At 46.0% G+C, this 19900-nt stretch overlaps 1 protein-coding gene across 1 annotated transcript; it reads left to right on the top strand.

Annotated features, from left to right (window-relative positions):
- The first annotated feature begins 9246 nt into the window (after window positions 1–9246).
- LOC120648885 (probable flavin-containing monooxygenase 1) lies at window positions 9247–12389 on the top strand. Its single transcript, XM_039925524.1, has 4 exons — window positions 9247–10075; window positions 10780–10958; window positions 11204–11556; window positions 11663–12389. Exons 1-4 carry the CDS (start codon window positions 9352–9354, stop codon window positions 12000–12002), a joined length of 1596 nt encoding a protein of 531 aa, XP_039781458.1. The 5' UTR covers window positions 9247–9351; the 3' UTR covers window positions 12003–12389.
- The last annotated feature ends 7511 nt before the right edge of the window (window positions 12390–19900 follow it).

Raw genomic sequence — 19900 nt, 5'->3', positions numbered from 1 at the left:
GTCGCTTCAGCTCCTCAAGCGGCGGTATGACATGAGACAACTTGATGTTTCCGTTTCTAAGCAATTCATCAAATATGCGATCACACTTAGAAACATCAAATGTGAAACGAACTTGTTCTTGCTGATTCTTCGGAATCGGCTTAAGCGATGAACAAGAACATGGCTTAGCATCTGATGGCCATATGAATTCAGCAACATAACCTTCCCTTTTCTCATCATCCAAATCAGATTTACAATCGACATGTATGGACCGATGAGTATTATGGGCATCTTTTGCGCTCTGGAGTCTAAATTCTAAACCCAAGACTTTCATGTGCAAATAATTAATAGTGTAGTACTCAAAGCCTTCGAGTTCTTTTTTCAAATAAGAACACAAACCATCAAAAGCCAAATCAGCCAATTCCTTTTCAGAAACTGTTAAATTGAAGCATCGGTTTTTTATATCTTTAAACCTTCGGAAGTAATCCGAAGCAGGCTCATCTTGGCCTTGCCTAACCGATGCCAAATCCGACAGTTTAGCTTCATTGAGCCCATTATAAAAACGATCATGAAACTTACGTTCCAACTGATTCCAAGATTGAATAGAATTCGGGGCCAATGAAGAAAATCAAGAAAAAGCGGTTCCAGTCAAAGATAATGAAAATAAGCGAATGCGCAAAGCCTCATGAAAACCAGCTTTTCCCAGTTGTAAGATATATTGGTCAATGTGCTCCCAAGTTGCTTTATTATCATCACCACTAAATTTCACAAAATCAGGAACACACCAACCAGCAGGAAAAGAAACTAAATCAAATTCAGCAGGATATGGCTTTTGGTATAATGTAGAATTACCTATATCCACACCGAATTTAGTTTTCATCGCACTAGCCGGATCCTCTTTTAACCTAGCGGGATCGGCTTTGCATCTACCACTCGTGGATGCTTGTGCTACAGAAGCAAGACGATGTTCTATAGGATTATCTTGTAGCATCGTCTAAACCGAACTTATCGGTGCATGACCCACAGAATTTTCATGTACATTAACAAAAATCGGTTCATGTGAAGAACCAGATTCTTGTGAAGGAGAAGGTTGCACACTATTTGTCATCTCATTGGTTCGGCTAAGGATTGCCGAGCAAAGAGTAGACGTGTTCGGTGTAGATGTTACTGGGCTGACCACCATCGCACCGGTCTGACCGGTCTGTTGGACCGGTCTGACCGGTCCAGCCGCATTCAGCTGTACCAGCTGCAATGGTGATGTTTGCCCTGCAAAATAGCTCGTCGGCATGCCATATAGTGGTTCTTGAACAGATGCTAGCATAGCCGATGAATTAGCTGTTTGGAAAGCACAATTATCATCTACGGATTTGCCTTTTTTCATGATATCTATTTGATCTTTTAAATCATTCATGGGCTTATATATATCAGCAATTTTCTTATCCATAATAGATGATAATTGGCTAAACAAGTCGGAAGATGAAGTGTTTACATTGCTTATTACCTCGACTTGCTTATTCTTGAGCGTGAAGGAGGGCATCACGAAGTCTTGAACCCTCGTGACCTGGCCTTGCTGATTTTTCTTGAATCCCTTCAAGAATTGTGCTTTGAAGTGCTCCCTAACCACCAAGTACTCTTGGCGCTCCTCCTCGCTAAGTTCCTCGATAGATGTGGAGATGTTGCCTTCGTCGAGGTCGGTGATGACGCCCATCTTCTTTGAGAACTAGATTAGATCGGTTTAAAAACCAGATTAATATGTCCCCAGCGGAGTCGCCAAAAAGTGTGTTGACACTAATTTGCGCCAACACACTCGAAAACGCTAGAACGCGCAGCAAGATCGTCAAAACGATCAACACCAGCAGCCTCCCTACGCCGACCGGTTAGACCGATATAGCGGACCGGTCAGACCGGTACTCCAGGAAGACGGCGAAGACCTAGAACCAAGAGCTCGGGAGGGACCCCGTCGGAGCTAATGGAGCTAGGGTTGCTCTGAGGTCGGCAGGCCACTCAGAACGCCATCGAACGCCGTGGAGACGAGCGAAGAACAGCAGATGGGGTTGGAAAAGTTAGGGTTTAGAGGTAAAAAGTAAAGGATAAATGTGTGAATCGATTGGGAATAACCTCAATCGGCCTTAGCCTTTTATATTTATAGGCCGGGGAAGACGTACCCCTTCACGAGTAGGATTACATGAGGACTCTTTACAAAAACCCTAATTCTACTCGGACTGTACAAACCAGACCGATCGGCCCGACCGGTCAGACCAGTCGACCTCAGCAGGTGCCAAATTTGGCTGTCAACACTTTCTTTGGCGAAAAGAAAGGAACCGGGATATATAGAAGGGTAAAGTCCGATTTACCACCCTGAACTTTCACGATCATCCGATTTTCAACCCGGAATTCCTAAACCAGACATCCTACACCCTGAACTAAATAAACCGTGCAAATTACCCCCCTAAACCGAATCCACCCCGGTTTTCAGCCACGTCACCCGTCCACGTGGCGCCAGTGGCCACGTCAGCTACCCTCTCCTCTCTCTTTCTCTCACAGACAGGTGGGCTACACCTCTCCTCTCTCCTCTGCGCTGCGGCTACGCGCGGGGCGGGGCAGCAGCAGCGGTCGTGCGCGAGGCGGGAGCCGCGGTGACGCATGGCGGCCGAGCTGTCGGGCCACCATCGAGCTCTGCGCCCATGGTGGAGCGAGGCCGGGCGCAGCGCCGGCGAGCGCAGGCGGAGCACCGACCACGGGAGCGGGAAAGCTAGCGGCGGGCCTCGCGGCGGCGCCCCCCGCCCCTACTCTCCCGGCGTAGGTCCATGGTGGACGGCTCCCCCGGCGGTCCACCTCCCTCCTTGGCGGCTTCGTGCTGCGGCGGCGGACCCTCCCCTGCTCCGGAGCGAGGCCGTGCCACTCCCCTGCTCTGGTGGAGGAGCTCTAGCTCGGGCCTCGGGAACGGCCGCTCCGGAGCTCCGGCTCAGGCCGTGCCGTGGCGGAGGCGGAGCGCGGCGCGCCATGGCGAGGGCAGAGGCAGAGCGCGGTGCGGCAGGGCCGGGGTGGAGCACGGCGTGGCAAGGGCGGAGCGGCGCGCGCGGTGCAGCGTGGCACTAGCGGCGGCCAGATCCGGCGACCTCGACCTCTGTCCTCATCCGGCGGCGGCGGAGCAGGACTAGGGGAAGGCGGCGATGGAGGCTCGGAGCGGCGGGCGGGTCAGCAGCTCCTCGCGGCGGCGGCTCCTCGCGCCCAGCGTGGAGCTCTATTCCAGCGTGCATGAGGCTCGGCTGACGGCCTTCTCGCACCTCTGCTCTGCTCTGCTCGGCGGGCGGAGGTGGCCGACGGGTGGAGGTGGTGGCTGGGCGGAGAACGGGGAGGGAGAGAGGGCATCGAGGAGGGAGAGAGGGCGGCAAGGCCACGGCGGCAGAGGTGAGAGGAGTGGTGTGGCCCACCTGTCTGTGAGAGAAAAAGAGAGGAGAGGGTAGCTGACGTGGCCACTGGCGCCACATGGACGGGTGACGTGGCTGAAAACTGGAGTAGATTCGGTTTAGGGGGGTAATTTGCACGGTTTCGTTAGTTTAGGGTATAGGATGTCTGGTTTGGGAGTTCCGAGTTGAAAATCGGACAATCGTGAAAGTTTAGGGTTGTAAATCGGACTTTACCCTATATAGAATAATGTGGAATGGTCATCACCGGCCGCATGATCTGTGAACGAGGGAAGTTTCGCAGCTCAGCTGCAAGGACATGGAGTTGTCTTTCCTTTTCCTTACTTGGCCTGAGAGTGATCTACTATGTATGTACTAGTACAAGCTAATGTACCAAGTGTTAGATACACAGTACACGTACGCTTCTGAACATAAACGTGCTGATCGATACTTGTGCACAAGGTACATATAGCGGGCCTAAATCGGGTAAGGTTATGGGCCTCGATTACGTATTCTTCCTCCTCTACAACACCAGCTAGTAAAAACTCACTCTCAAAAAAAAAATCTAGTAGAAACTCTTATGTGCCATCTTAATTAATTTCCTTTTTTCTTTAATCAGAGATACCATCATGGTACTAAGTACGAAGTTGCTAGCCATGTCAAATGAAATACTGCCAGATATATATTATGACCAACTGAACATAACATGGCATGCTCTGACGGTCTGACCAGTCTCGAAAGTCGTCTCCACCAAGTCAACTCCACACGGCAATGCAAGTTTACACGTATTATATTTGCACGGATACGCAAGCAACAACCATGGAGCGCACACGGCCTATGGAACTATACATGTGGCTTGCATCACTACTACAAAACAGGTCTTTGTTCCAGACTATTTGTCCCGGCAGCATTTGGGCCCGGGACAATATGTGGCTTTTGTCCCGGGTCCAACGGCTAGCCGGGCCAGCGGAGACAGGTGCCTTTTGTCCTGGTTGTAGCCACCATCCGGGATAAAAGGGTGGTCTTTTATCCAGGTTGGGGGCTCCAACCGGGACAAAAGGCATACTCATGGTTATGGACTCATTGAGGAGAAATCCAGAACAATACAAAAATCTTCTTAACATGATGAAAAAGTAATTCTACCACTACTCCGTCGATGACCGATAATTTGAATCACTTTGTTACTTGACTATAATTGTTCTAATCATGCACAGGATTTGGAAACAATTCGCTAAAAATCATCCAGTCAAATTTGACAAGGAATTGAAGATCAAGACAGATTTTGCGGTACGCACTTGGATGATTCGTTGCACGATTCATTAGTTTTATTATATATTCATGTAAATACCTGATAATTTCTTCTCTCTTAAAGTGTATGAGGCAGAAACAAGGCACTAATTTATGCGCATACTATGTATGCGCGAACATCCATGGTCTGGTAGGTCCTCCAAGGGCCTGGACAGATTGGAAGGAGGAAGTAAGTAAAAAACTTGTTAATATTTGAACTCGTATTTTAATTAGTCGAAATTAATTATCCCCTTTTTCCATAGGTCGAGGAGATGCGCGATAAACTTATACCGGAGGAAAAGATTATGGCGGTTCAAGAACAATTGTCCGGATTTATTGTTGAGCAAGTCCTCGATCCAAAAGGCGAATTTTACTATAATGGACTATCTAATATTGACAATCGCAGCAAATATGATAATATACGTGTATATATATAATTAAGAACGAATATACCTATGTAAATATATATGTGTATGTATATATTATATTTCTATTTATGAGTATGTATGTATTATATATTTAAGCCCTCCAATAATATATATGTGTATATATATATGTGTTTATATATGGAAACTATCTAGGACAAATATTATATAAGTAACTATATATATGTATATATTAGTGGAGATCTTACACACTGAATTCCAATACATAAGTTTAATTGAAATGTAAAAGTATAATCGAAATAGAAAAACAATTGAGAAAAGAGGAACAGAAAAAAATGGACTTTTTGTCCCGGTTGGTAACACCAACCGGGACAAAAGGGTGCGCTAGGCACGTGGCGCTGGCAGCACCTTTTGTTCCGGTTGGTAACACCAATTGGGACAAAATGGTGCTTTTTGTCCTGACCTGGCATTCCCGATTGGGAAACCGGGACAACAAAGACTTCCCAACCGGGACAAATCAATATTTCTGTAGTAGTGCATTGCTGGTACCAAAACAATAATGTTCGCTGTGCAGAAACCACTCTATCGGTCGATCGATCGGCAGATGGACGTTGCCACAACGAGACTGCTGAATCTTTATTTGGTCAAGCTAGGCTACCAAGTACCAACCAGGCAACCACAGACGATGCTACTTGACCAGTTGACCGCCTCAAACTCTCGAAACCTTGTGCGGCGTGACCGAGAGAGAGAGAGAGAGAGAGCTGTTATAGTTTATTGCCAAAATGGTAATCACCTTATTATTCTGTTATGAAGACCAATCATGCCTGCAGCTTCTGCAGAAGGTCCGCTTGGGTTGGCAAATAAAACATTTAAATGCACTGTCTTTATTTTTAGCTGATTATGCTTGAGTGGGAAGTTCGTATTGCATTGGCGTCCTATTCATCAATTCAGTGATTAGATCATCACATCTTCAGACACAAGCAAAACTGCCGGGAAATGTCGGAGAAAATACTAGCACAGCGTACACAATTAAGTAGTATATATATTAGTCAGCTGCAAGTACTTTTACTTGATCCATGTCTTAGCATGCATGTCTGTCTTTCGTGTTCCCTTTCTACGGTCCAAGGGTCCAGTATGGTCCTTAAGACTTCGTTCAAAGTTTTCTAACCAAATTCATGCACGTCATTGTTCAATGTTCCAAGTTGAAAAAATCACTAGCTAAGCTAGATAAAATATTATTGTGCATGGATATGCATTCATGTTCTAGTAGGCTTTATTTATTTTCGGTCCATCTGTGTATACTCTTTAGATATGTGAGTTGAAAGAATCTTGACGAATTGAATGACGAGTATGCATGAGAATTCAATGTAGAAAGCTCTGAACATTTACTCTGAAGAATGATGCACATATAAGCCTTTCTCAAAAAAAAAGGAAAGAAGGATGATGTATGATGCTTAGAAGAAATGTAAGAGAAATTCGCGCTAAATTTAATGGTAACTCACCGAGATTAAACTATAGTGCGAGCCCACCAATAATTAATTTGATTATATGAGCAGTCAAAGAGTGTATGCAGGTAGGAGTAGCATGCATGTAGTAGTGCATACGCATGCACGATTGTTGATTACATCAAAATCAATGTTTGCACGCTCGTCTGTTGAAATTCAATGGTCAATTTGAATTTCAATAAGCTAGTAGCTTGTTTAGCAGGTACCCCATTCTCTCTAGAACTCCTTAGAATAATACTCTGAATTTTCGCGAGTTTAGGCAGTTCATTTTTCTAGCTAATGGTCCAATAATAACTGTCAATGAAACAAATCATCAAATCATTTGTTGGGAAAAGGGCACGAAAAGTAGACCTACCTTCGTGGAAAATGTACGGAATCCGGAGTACAGTGTTCAAATCATCAATGTACTCGATTATTTAAATATTTATACTAATCCCTAAACCTAACCTCTCTGCAGTGCAAGTGTGGTGTGTGTAACCAACGGAACCGGGCCATGTGGAGGATGTTTTTTTGGTGTCAGCCATGCATGTGGCCCGAGATACTAGCTAGCAATACGCTAATGTGATTAGGTCGATGCAGCAATGTCTACGAAGGCAGATTTGATATACACTTGAGCCCCGGATGATTAAATTATACTACTATGATTCTCGCAAAAAAAAAGTTATACTACTATGGTCGGAGGTCAACCCTAGGAGAAAAAGGTTTCTTAATTTAAATGGGGGGTCTTCAACGGAAGTTCAGATGAAATATGCATTTGATACGTGTTGCTGATCAACCTACTTAATAATTTTTTTGTGCTGTTAGTTATACGTACGACTGGCCGCTAGCTGTGCATGTTCAAGGTCAGCCCTATAGCTAGTCTTGGTTTCTCGGGTTCATAAGTGCGCGTACATACACACCACTGTACGTACGTAGACAGACCGGAAATAATGCACCAATGATAAAAAAAAGCCAATTATGGGCGTTAATAATTCCATGTCGTACGTACAGAAATTTGTAATCGAGGCCCTCATATATAAATTTGGGATGCGAGATTCATGCATGACAGGGATTGTTGCTTTCATTCCTTGTCTGAAAGAGTGTGAAAGAGCCAATGATATTCTCTTTTGGACGAATCCCAAAATATGATAGCAATGCATACAGGTTCAAATAATTGGACCACATAATCATTATTTGTGCTGAAAAAAGAATAAGCTAGTTTTTCAGCACAAACTTCTTTTTTTTTTTTTGAAGTAACCATGCATGGTCATCAAACACTCACGACGACACCGCAAGGAGCAAACTGATTAAACCTTGCTTACTCTTTTCCTAAATACCATAAGTACGACACCGCAAGGAGCAAACTGATTAAACCTTGCTTACTCTTTTCCTAAATACCATAGTACCATATTTGTAGAAAATATGTTAAAATTTACAACATTAAACTAATTTACTGTCAAGACATATATATTCACCATGGTGAATTTAACGACAAAACTAATTTTGATAGGTGACGTTGTTGCGATATGTCTGTGATGACTTCATCAATCTTAAAAATTTATCAGTTTAGTTTTCGAAGATGTTCATAAGGGTAGGATTTGCGTACGTGTGTTCATAAGAGTGAGTGTGCATGTGTTTTTAGTGTCTGAGTTGTACTGTCTAATTAAAAAAAGAAACTATTTTTGATATTATATAATAGATGTTGGTATATTTTCTTATAAACTTAGGGCAACATGTAGTTTTGACACAGATAATAATAGGATGTATATGGAAAAGTGCAGCCAACACAATGGGAATGTTCGTCAGGCCTGTGTCAACATTTGGTTTGTTTCTTCCATACCGGGCGCGGTGACAATGCAAGGAAAGAAGAATAGTCAGCATGCGCTGCTGGCCAGTGATGGATGCAGTGATGCGACCGGCCATGGCGGCCGGACAAGAGGACAAGAAGCATGGAAGCATGACGGTCTATTTCACGAGGGGACAAACAAGATATAGGCATAGGCTTGCAGCCAAAAATGCCCAAGCACGTACTGTTACTAGCTAGCTACTGTGCCTCCTCCTATTTTTCTCCGGTCCAAAGCTACGTTCAAGTTCTCTCGAGATGAGGAAGAGAGCCCCTGCCTTGAACAAGGACGAGGTCATCGTTCCCGTGTCAGATTCATGAATCCCACCACGCACCATGCTCAACAGAAGACAGTAAAAATATATGACTGGGTCTGCGCTGCTCCGACCCAGTTGAAAACGACATTAACAGTTCATGTTCATGCATTAGATTTTAAGATTATTTTCTGTTAATTAACCATGTACAGATCAATCAACAAACCAAAGTTTAGGATGAAATTAACAAGAGTATTATTAATTCCTGTCTTATATACAGAGTCGGTGCATGTATGGGCTGCCTAAGTCGCCAGTGTAGTACACCCCCCGGGTGATGACTTAGCTTGGTGTGCATGCATGCCCCACCTGTATGTTCAATTTTTCTATGCGATTTTTCTCTTGCAGTGTTTCCCTCCGTTTTCTATGATACGTAATGGAAGCTCACATGCTGCTCAACAGCTGAAGGCTGAAGCCCTCAGGCCCAGCTCGCTATCGTGGCAGCAGCGCCTACTATAAATACAGGGGCTCCATGCCCTGCCCCTCTCACACAGCCATAGCTTACAGAGCCCTAGCAACAGCTGTTATAGCTCTCCGGCCGATCCCTCAGCCTGCTCCGATCCATCACCGTCGACGCACACTAGCTGGCTAGCTGATCTGATCAACCACGCCGCGCTCGCCAACCCCACCAACTACTCAAGCAAGCAAGCGCTCATGGCGGCGCAGCAGCAGCAGCCGAAGGCGCGGAGCACGAGGCAGGCCGTGCCGGCGACGTCGAGGGTGGCGATCATCGGCGGCGGCATCAGCGGCCTGGCCGCGGCGAAGCAGCTAGCGGCGCACGACCCGGTGGTGTTCGAGGCGACGCCGTTCGTGGGCGGGGTGTGGAAGCACTGCGTGTACCGGTCGACCCGGCTGCAGACGCCGCGCCCCGACTACGAGTTCTCCGACTACTCGTGGCGCAACCGCGACGACCCCACCTTCCCGACGCACGCCGAGATCGTGGACTACCTCGAGGGCTACGCCGACACCTTCGGCCTCTGGCGCTACATCATGCTGGGCGCCAAGGTGGTCGACGTCAAGTTCCTCGGCGGCCGCGCCGCCGGCTTCACCGAGCTCTGGAGCGGCACCGGCGAGCCGCTCCAGGGCAAGCCCGTGTGGGAGGTCGGCGTCGCCACCGCCGGCTCCGACGCCGTCCAGTACTACAAGTTCGAGTTCGTGGTGATGTGCGCGGGCAAGTACGGCGACGTGCCGCGGATGCCGGTGTTCCCCAAGGGCAAGGGCCCGGAGGTGTTCCGGGGGAAGGTGATGCACTCGCTGGACTACTGCAAGCTCAGCGAGGAGGAGACCGTGGAGCTGATGAGGGGGAAAAAGGTCGTGGTGGTCGGCTACAAGAAGAGCGCCATCGATCTAGCGCTTGAATGCGCTCAGGCCAACCAAGGTGCGGTAACTTCTGAACTGCACGATCGATCATATTTTTGTTTGATTTTTTTTATCAAATCGCAATTTCAGCGAAACATGCTAATAACTTGCTACGAGAATTCTATTTGTGCAAAAAAAAAACTATGCATGCATGCAATAATCAACTAGTAGCAAGCAAGCTAGCCAATCAGGTGGTCTGTACGCGCATTTATCAAGGAAATACTAATGATAAGAGACAGAATATGCCAAGCAAGTTCACACACACAAGTAGGAGTACTACTGATGATCAGGTAATAAACTAATAACCAACCCAAACTCATAAAAAAATAAGAAAAAAAACATTCGATGAACAAGCAAGACCACTGCGACAGCGCCGTGCATGTGGCCACCGAATCTGTAGAGGCGTAGACCCGATCCCAGTCCCAGAAAAGGTCACTCTTGTCATGATCCGTCCGGCACTCCATCTAGACTCTGCAACTCCTCCCACAACCACTAGAGTACAGACAGGTTCAAAGTACACTGGACGCATGCAACACGTACGCACCTTTTGACTTTTCAGACCTCCATCCATCCTCCACCCCGGATCGGATTCTGTTTAATTCTGTTTCCTGAATCGAACTAACCGTGCGCCCACCACTAGCTCGATCTAACATTTTTTTTTGAAAATAATCGATCTAACATTTTTTCAAGTGTTAGTTCCTGACCAAATTGCATGCGTTGCAGGTGAGGGAGGTGAGGCGTGCACTATGCTGGTGAGGACCCTGCACTGGGTGGTGCCGTCCTACTCCATCTGGGGCCTGCCCTTCTTCCTCTTCTACTCCACCCGCCTCGCCCAGTTCCTCTACGAGCGCCCCGGCCAGGGGTTCCTCCGCTCCATGCTCTGCCGCCTCATGACCCCGCTGGTATGGAAGCCACTGTCCTGTTGTTGCCACCTGAATTGAATGCACGCATGTGAACATCAGGATTAATTATACTACTGATCGATGAACATGTGTGCAAGCTCGAGACGTTCATATATTATTATTGCTGCTGGATTTTGTTTTGGCCATCATTATAGATAGATATAGCTTGGATTATTACTAATTATCTGTCCTTTTTGTTCCCGGCCGACGACGGCTGTGATCGATCAATGCAATGATGCGAGCAGAGGGCGGGCGTGTCCAAGTTCATCGAGTCCTACCTGGCGTGGAAGCTCCCCCTCGACAAGTACGGGCTCCGGCCGGACCACCCCTTCGTGGAGGACTACGCCAGCTGCCAGATGGCCATCCTCCCCGACGGCTTCTTCGACATGGCGGACCGGGACATGATCCGCTTCAGGAGGGCCTCCAGCCGCTGGTGCTTCTCCCCGAACGGCGTCCTCCTCGACGACGGCACCGAGGTGGAGGCCGACCTCGTCTTCCTCGCCACCGGCTTCGAGGGCAAGGACAAGCTCCGCGCCGTCCTGCCGGAGCCCTTCCGCGGCCTCGTCGTAGACAGGTCCGGCATGATGCCGCTCTACCGGTGCGTGCTGATTAGATATATTATTATGATGGTTAATTCTGACGACGTCGATCGCTTTTATTAATTAATATAATTCTCTCATTAATTAATTGTCTGAGCCATGCAGCGGCACCATCCACCCTCTGATCCCGAACATGGCGTTCGTGGGGTACGTGGAGAGCGTCTCCAACCTGCACACGTCGGAGCTGCGGTGCCGCTGGCTGGCCGGCCTGCTCGGCGGCCGGTTCGCGCTGCCGAGCGTGGAGGCCATGGTGCGGCACGTCGACGGCGAGGCGGAGGCCATGCGCCGCACCACGCGCTTCTACCGCCGCCACTGCATCTCCACCTACAGCATCCACGACAGCGACGCCATGTGCGCTGACCTCGGCACCAGGGTGCTCCGCAAGGGCAACTGGCTCGCCGAGCTCTTCGCGCCCTACAACAACCAGGACTACAAGGAAGAATAATGCATGAAATCATGAGAAGAAGCCAACACATGCCTGCCACAGATTAATTATTCAACCCAGCCTATTTATTTACACTTTATTATTTATAAATCTGTTGTATACCTAATATACGTGTGTGCTTAGTACGTAGCTCATTAATAAGATTCGTTATTTCTTTATACTAGCAAGCAAGATATGATTACAAGTTAAGGACTACAGTCTATAGCTAATAATGATCAGGAGAAGATTAGGTCATGGTCGTGTCATGTGAACCCAGGAAGAATTTGGTAGAGGACTTTGATCGAGAGGTCTCGTCTCGCCCGCGACCGAGAGATCTCCGGGGAAGAACGAAGCATCCGGAAGGACCATGTGGAGCCAGGTAGTTAGGCCCCCGTGTGCTTTTTGCACCAATACAATATTTTTTCATTCCTGCCCCTGTAATACATTCTTTTTGTAATGTAACAATTAATATATGGAATATCAATAAATTATTTCTGGTCTAGCTAATGTCTTAGTCCCTCTTTTCCCAAGTACTCCTCCGATATATCCTGTACATGAGTCTGCTGCAAATAAATGGTTGGATTGGTAATGCACTAATAATGCCTCTCTTAGAGCAACCTCATTTAACTTATGCATGCAAGTTGGACAAGCCTCGGTTAATCGGAGATGTATGTAAATATTTTCTGCCATCTTAATTTAGTGGTTCAAAGTTTCCCTATTAATGAGAAAAAACATTAAACGTTGCATTCACACCTTTGCCCTCCCTCATCACTTCATTCTAGGGGTGGGTAATGAACAATTTCTATCATTTTTTAGCTTTGTTGAAAATTTATTTATTACAGTATATCCACTGTTATTTGAGACCTAACTTCGAGCGAGTCTAATGAGCTGCGGCAGAGTGAGATTGACTTGCTCGGATAAAATATAAACTAATTTAGATTACAGAAGAAAAAGAGTGTAATAGGATAATTTTGAAATGAGCCACCTGACAAGCTTAACAAGATCCTTTTGCCAAGCCACCTTGATTCTCTCAAAATATTTTTTTCTTAGGAAGAGGGGTGTGGTCAATAGACGGTTTTCGGATACAATGAGGACAGAATTCTCATATTAATATTAGAATGAAAAAGATTCATTTTATGGATTTCTTCCAAATATGTGGATCATACTTGTTTTCCAAACATGACTTACCTTGTTTAGAGCATCTGAAGCTTATATTAGTTTTGTGCAAAATAGTACAGCTCATATGCTGATTATTTGCAACTAAATATTGTGCTCCTATTTTTATACCTGTTTCGCCTTTTCCTAAACATAGGAGTGTCGATATTCAATATGGTGTTGATTATCGTTGTTATATATTGAGTGAATCCTTGGGAGTCAAATATGGAATAAGACTTCACTTCATTTTATTTTCTCTCTCTCTTTAGATTATACATCAACTAAATTCGAACTCGAGACATCTTTCTCTAACTAACACCACATTGAGATACTATGCGCCGACCAGTTGACTATACAAAAGCTCAAGATTGTATTGGGATTTCCTTAGATTGATTATATACTTCACAATAGTCATGGTATTGTTAGTTTAGCTTGTGTTCGTTTTGGTGTCGTAGTAGCTAATTGATCAGAAAGATATTAAGCTTTGTAGCACACACCATTGATGCTGACTTTGGTGGCTCTCGAAGAGCCGAATAGTGTGTTCTCAATGCACATAAAACAAATACATTGTTTCCCACAAAGATAGCCAACGTCAATCAATGGCTACAAAAGAGACAAATTATACCTAAAAATACAATGAAACCGAGTCAAAATGGTCAAATTATTCGGTACTAAGTACAGAAACGGCTATCCTCACTATACTTAACAAAGGAGTTGACCTTCTTTACTGCAAGTGTGTATGTATCGTACCACATTGCATATAGATAAATACTAGCTAGAATGCTAGATCGTCATAAAAACTAAAAGTCAGCTGCTTAGTTACATAATTAATTATTAGCACTATAATTGACTAAGGCTTGATGTAATTTATTTATTGCGAAGTTTAGATCAATTTCCCATGACAACTTGCATTGTTGACAGATGGTGACAGACAAGTAAATTTAGTGTGCAAGCTGCGTGGTCTTGCATGTTGGGTGTCAACTGTCAACGAGCTAGTCAAAACCGTGGGTTGCATATAGCAGCGTGCATGGTTTTGAGTTGCTTTGACCATTCAACTATGCAGCAGCATGTAACTATCAGATGACTGTCTTTGGCAGTTGGGACCTTCGCGCTTGACTCCCAAATTAAAAGAAGGTACAAATTTGCAAGCAAACGCGTCAAATTGCATCGAACAGTAGTCCTTGATTATCCTAATTTGTGAGTCTAAGTTGAACACCCCACATGTACTAATCTAGTTTATCCCTCTAACTGCATGCATCTATATTCTACAGGAACTACTTAGCTACCCGTAGCTACTAGCTAGTAGGTCGATCGTACTTAGAGAAGTCGGATTTCATTTCGGAATAATGATGGGTCAGATTTTTCGAGAGCAATGTATCTATACGTTCCATGCACATAGTCATACAGATTCATACAGGTCTCGTGCATTCTCTGGTAATAGCTAGGTTAAACTATTATTTTGACAGTAGGTTAAACTAATTAACGCGACAATAATGAAATGTCAACTAAATGTATATGAACGCAGGCATCATCGTCCATTTCACAGCAAGGGAATTTTTTTTTCTTGGGCGACCAGACAGGCACAGGAGCAGGAATAATATGCAACGCCGCCGCGCGAAAAACGCGATCTTGGAATTCAAAATTTCTGCGAATCATCCATTCGTACGTCAAGATTCAACAGGGGTGGAAGAATAATGGAGTGGGAACACGGTTAATCTTGACGATTTTGAAATCAACACAAAATTCTTATTAAAAAAATCAACACACAACAATCTGGTGAGTGACTATCGCTGCAAGCCTTCTTCATCATCAAACCCTAATGTGACTACGCAGACAATTATGCATCAGAAGAAGAAGAACGGACGAAGATGGTACGGTTTGATTTGATTTCGTCAGGCTCGATCGTCGTCCAACTTTGATTCCAAGACCCGTCCCGCCCGTACGCGATGGAGATCGTCCTTCCCTTCGCATTAACTCGAGTACACATACATCATCGATCGAATACGAAGCGCCTCCCGGGCCGTGCGTCACGTGCCTAAATGCTTTAATTAATTCAACACGTTCGCCGGAGGAACTTGGGAAAGCTAATTAAACCCCGTGGCACGGCTGGGCTGCGATTTGGGATTTCCACGCACGCCGCGCGGCGGTCGGTCTCCGGGAAAGGTCCCCACGCCGTCGACGTCTCTTCGAGGATCCAGCCAGCCTCCGCGCTGCCGGCAGCCCGTGCGTCGCCGCCCGTCGCGTCGCCGTCGATGGAGAAGAAGATGGACTGACTCTGCTCGTGCAGCCGGGTCCACCAAGAAAGAATTCAAACCCAGCTTTAGCAATCAGCCGGCTGGACACCGCGCGGGGGGCGAAGACTTGGCCCACTGCCGCCTCCGGGCCGCTCAAACGTCGGAGACCATTCAATTTTTTTTCTGCCGCCTTGCGCGGGCCATCTTGCGGGGAAAATGGGCTAGCTATTCCCTATTGGGCCTCTCCTCTCTGGGCCTCCACGCCGCGTGGCCCAGCGGACAGAAAACGGGCTGCCTTTCCTCTCCTGGGCCTCTCCGCGCTCTTCGCGTGGCGGCCCGGTCCGGAGAAAAAGGCGAGAGATAAGCACACGTCGCGTTATCCATCCGTGGGGCGGCGGGGCCCATAGCAAGGGGATAACTGACTAACCGGATAAGCACTGGCCCGTCGTGGGCGTCCGTTTCTCTTCTCTTCTGGTAACGAAACGAAACGGGGCATGCAATGCAACCCGAGCCCTGGCGTGGCGGCGACAGGTGACGGCCGGCCGCACGGAGCCACGCGTTGGACGCACGGGCGATGAGGCGGACAGCAAGCTGATGGTCTCTTTGGCCTCTTGTTTCCTTTTCTTTCTTTTTTCCCTGGCCTGGTGGAGCACGTACACATCGCCCTGCCCCAGCCAAGCCTCCAGCAGCCATGCATCCGCCCGCTCGGGATTTATGAGCCGATCGGGACGCGACGGCGACGGCGACTGCGATCACAAAAAATATTCAGAACCTGCTCTCATTATATTCGTCAGCTACACAAGACTAGAGCACATGCCGGCTTCGGTTGCAGGTTAGCAGCAGGTTTACCCAGCACCAGCAGCTAGCACATTATTTTATAATGCTAACTGCCGATGGCACGAAGAATCTGTACTGTGGTAGTAGTCTACTGCTCTCCCTCCAACCCAAGTACCCAACAACCTCAAGAGCAGCCATCAGGCTATTTTAGTATTTGTCAAATTAACCTGCCAAGTTGATGGCCACGAGCGCCGGGCCAGCTGTCCGTACGTTGACGCCACCCATCCCCATTGGCCCGGCCGATCCGAGCCAAGTCAGCATTCCCCAGTCCGGCTAATCGCCGGCAGGGAGGGGGGGAGCTAGGCTAATCGCCGGTTGGCACTTAGCAGTTCCGTCCAAGAAACGGCCAGGTCATCAGCATCAGCTTAGCCGCGCGCGGATTTATTTGGCTTCCATCACCATCTATTCTCCTCTGTCTGTGTATGTCCAGAGATTACTTGTCAGATTAGATTAGTACTGAAGAAGTAACCACGCGTTCGGCAAGCGATGAGGTGGCGCATCGATCGACCCGGCCAGATTGGTTGTAGGCCGCAGGCGACATGCCTTGTTTCAGATAGTTTTTAATATCTTTTCTCTCCTCCGATCCCCCACATCCGTGCACTCATCGATCGATCAACTTGAGCACAAATAAGTATAGCTAAGTACAGTACTATTAGCTACTAGTTGCTCCAACCGGTAGCAAGGACGATAGAAACCGCGCTTTTGGCGGTTACGTTTGTCGGAACTAACTGCTAGGTGCTGCCTTGCTCGCTGCTCTCACGAACCGTAATCAAAGACTGCAGGATGAAATCACATGGTAAATTCCCATTACAAAATTAATAATTAATGGTAGGATTAGCTAGCTAGGTCGGTTCGCTGCTGTGTCCAGGTGCATGCAGGAGCCGTGAATGCAGGAGACCCGAATTAATCATCTCTTGCATCCAGCATCTATCTGTATGAGTTGTCCATCTTGGCACCGTGTCATCATTTCGTGGAATAAGAAGTCCATTTTATTACTCTGAATAATCTATTTTATCTGCTTCATCCACTTAATTGGTGTGACGTGCCTCTTAGTATGATTTGTCTTTTATTTTTATTTCTCTATATGCACAAGTCGAGTTTAAGTTCAGATTTTGTTGAGTGACATGTTAATGATGCCTTATGTTGGATAAGTACTTAAAGAAATTTTCATCTTGGAGTTTATTCATACAGTTTTGTGTTTCTCCTAACATATAAAGTAGTCATAAAAAGGTTTTTGGCGTATCTTTTAACTTGAATTATGGTGTCCTATGGCACCCCGATAAATTTGAACTAATAACATTTCAACTTGTACATGAAAAACTAAAAAAAGGATCGATTATATTACAATTACAACGCGATTGAATTATATTATATTAGCCAACCAGTATTGACTTGACCGTGCGATCCGAAAGGGACGCAAGAAGCATACAAAGGAAAAATCAATTAGCGCGAGCGACCCGGCTGGGCAGGTCGATGGAGCATGTTTGTGGTTGTTGAGAGAGCTTGCTAGCTGAATCGGCCGGTAGCAACGACGCAGAGATGAGAGATTTAATTTAATTTAATTTGTTCGGTCAATTAATTATGGGACTCTATATATTAGCGGACTAGCTAGTGTGGGCCAATGGACTCTATATATTTCAAAAGTTTAAATGTTTAAAAATAATAGCTATATTTACTATTGACATGAGATATGGCAATAAATAGAACTAGTTACAAGGAATTTTCCGTTAAAACATTGGAGGACCAACAAAAAAAATATGTGACATTTATTAAATTGATAAGCACATTTGTGGTGCCCTTAGTCATTGTGTCATATGAAAATATATTAATCAAAACTGAATGGAGGGAGTACATGACTAGACCTGATGATGGACCGTCCGACCCAACAAATCCGAAGGGACCTACCCAAAAATTATACACAAAAAATTGGATTTTACCCGACCCGATCATATTCTGGGTCGGGCTCGGGGCTAAGGAAAAAAACCGCAGGTTCCTTTTGATCCGACCGATCCGACGGATGATCAGGTCTATACATGACATGTTCAAGTGGACATTTCTCATTATTGTTTGCTGTTTTCTAGCTGGTGTGTATATTGTAGTATTCTTCGTGGCTAAGTGCGCGAAACATTTACTAGCATTTCGTAATACAGCTAGTGTTCAGATTAGTTTGTTTATTTGGATTGGAGCTCTGTACTTGAATGACCAAACGGTTGACTCCCTGCGGGGGCCGGTTCCAATACACGTACGTACGCAAACCGATCTCCTCTGCGTCAGATGGTTGAAACGCTCCACCCACAATGACCATGGCACTCGTTTCTCTCGTGCACGCTGTTCATTCAGATCACTTGAAGATCTGGATGCTATATATAATAAATAAATATATTCACCACAAAAACAAAATCTCGACGATATAGGAGGATCGAGATGGGTCCGCGTGCAGCCATGTAGCTAGCCTATGTTCTCCCTACACCGCAAGGAAACAAGACTGGCCAGAGCTTTCAAGAATGGAGCGCCGCGTCCAAATCAGAGCACCGGACGAGCGAGAGGACGCCGAGCCCGTTCGGCAGGCGCGCCGCTGTTCCTCCTCAACGTTCAGAACGGCAAAACAAAAGGGCCCTTTATTTTACACGGCCACGCTTGGATCGGACTGTCCTGTGCGATGGCTCATCATCAGAAGATCAGGGACGGAGAGTGATCGGCCGGAAGCGCGCGCGGCGCACGACACGCAGGCGGTGCGGCGCACGCAACGTACATGTGTTACATGGCCTGGACCTGGGTGTACGTGTGCGTGCAAGTCTGAACGACGGAGACTGGTGGATACTCCTAATTTTGTTGCCGGCGGCAGCCACTAGTCTAGGTGGAGTAGAGAGACGCATGTTCCACGTGCTCAACTGACGATGAGCCCTGTTTGTGAAGCTGGAAGGTTTGTGACAGGTGGAGCTGGGATTGGCAGCTTGGTGAACCATCTAAATCACAGGCTCGTAGCCTTCCTCATCGTCACTGCCACCTCATTCTTTTTTTTAGAAATAGGAATATCCCGATCTTGAACATTTACAAGTGAATCGCCACCTCATGGGATGGCCCATGCACAATAGAATCATTTTCTTTTCTTCAGACACTAATAGTACTCTCTCCGTTTCAAAATGTAAGTCATTCTAACTTTCTTGGAGAGTCAAAATATTTCGAGTTTGACCAATTTATATAATAAAATACTAACATTTATAATATCAAATAAGTATCATTAGATTCTTCATTAAATATACTTTCATTAAATAAAACTCTGTTACAATGATTGTAAAGTATCAGATCAGCTACTTTTTCCTTAGAATTTTTCATGGCCATTGATCCATTGAAGGTGTCTTCAAAAATCCAATTAATTGCGTTAAGGGTATTCAGTTCCACTCATTTTTAGGTGCTTTAATCTAGATACTTTCAGGTACTTTCTACGTCGACCACCGTACGATCCTGCAAGATGGACGGCTCTTATTTTTTCAATCATTAAGAAAATTCTCCCATAGTAATATCTATTTGGTGCTATAAATCTATATAATTTTTTTATAATTTTGGTCAAATATAAAAGTAGTTTGTCTTCAATAAAATTGAAATGGCTTACAATTTAAAATTTGAAAAGAAGGGAGTACTTGCTAAGCTCACAGCAAAGGCAGGAGTGACGGAAGCCGTCGTCTCGTCGTA

The sequence above is a fragment of the Panicum virgatum genome, chromosome 9K (assembly GCF_016808335.1).
Source record: "Panicum virgatum strain AP13 chromosome 9K, P.virgatum_v5, whole genome shotgun sequence".
Taxonomy (NCBI): Eukaryota; Viridiplantae; Streptophyta; class Magnoliopsida; order Poales; family Poaceae; genus Panicum; species Panicum virgatum.
Note: the sequence above shows the minus strand (reverse complement) of the source record. Positions and strands in the feature narration are given on the sequence as shown.

Coding starts and splice junctions, on each gene's coding strand:
- LOC120648885 (XM_039925524.1), top strand. CDS start 9,352: ATGGCGGCGCAGCAGCAGCAGCCGAAGGCGCGGAGCACGAGGCAGGCC. Junction 10,076..10,779: donor ATGCGCTCAGGCCAACCAAG/GTGCGGTAACTT, acceptor CATGCGTTGCAG/GTGAGGGAGGTGAGGCGTGC. Junction 10,959..11,203: donor GCCGCCTCATGACCCCGCTG/GTATGGAAGCCA, acceptor TGATGCGAGCAG/AGGGCGGGCGTGTCCAAGTT.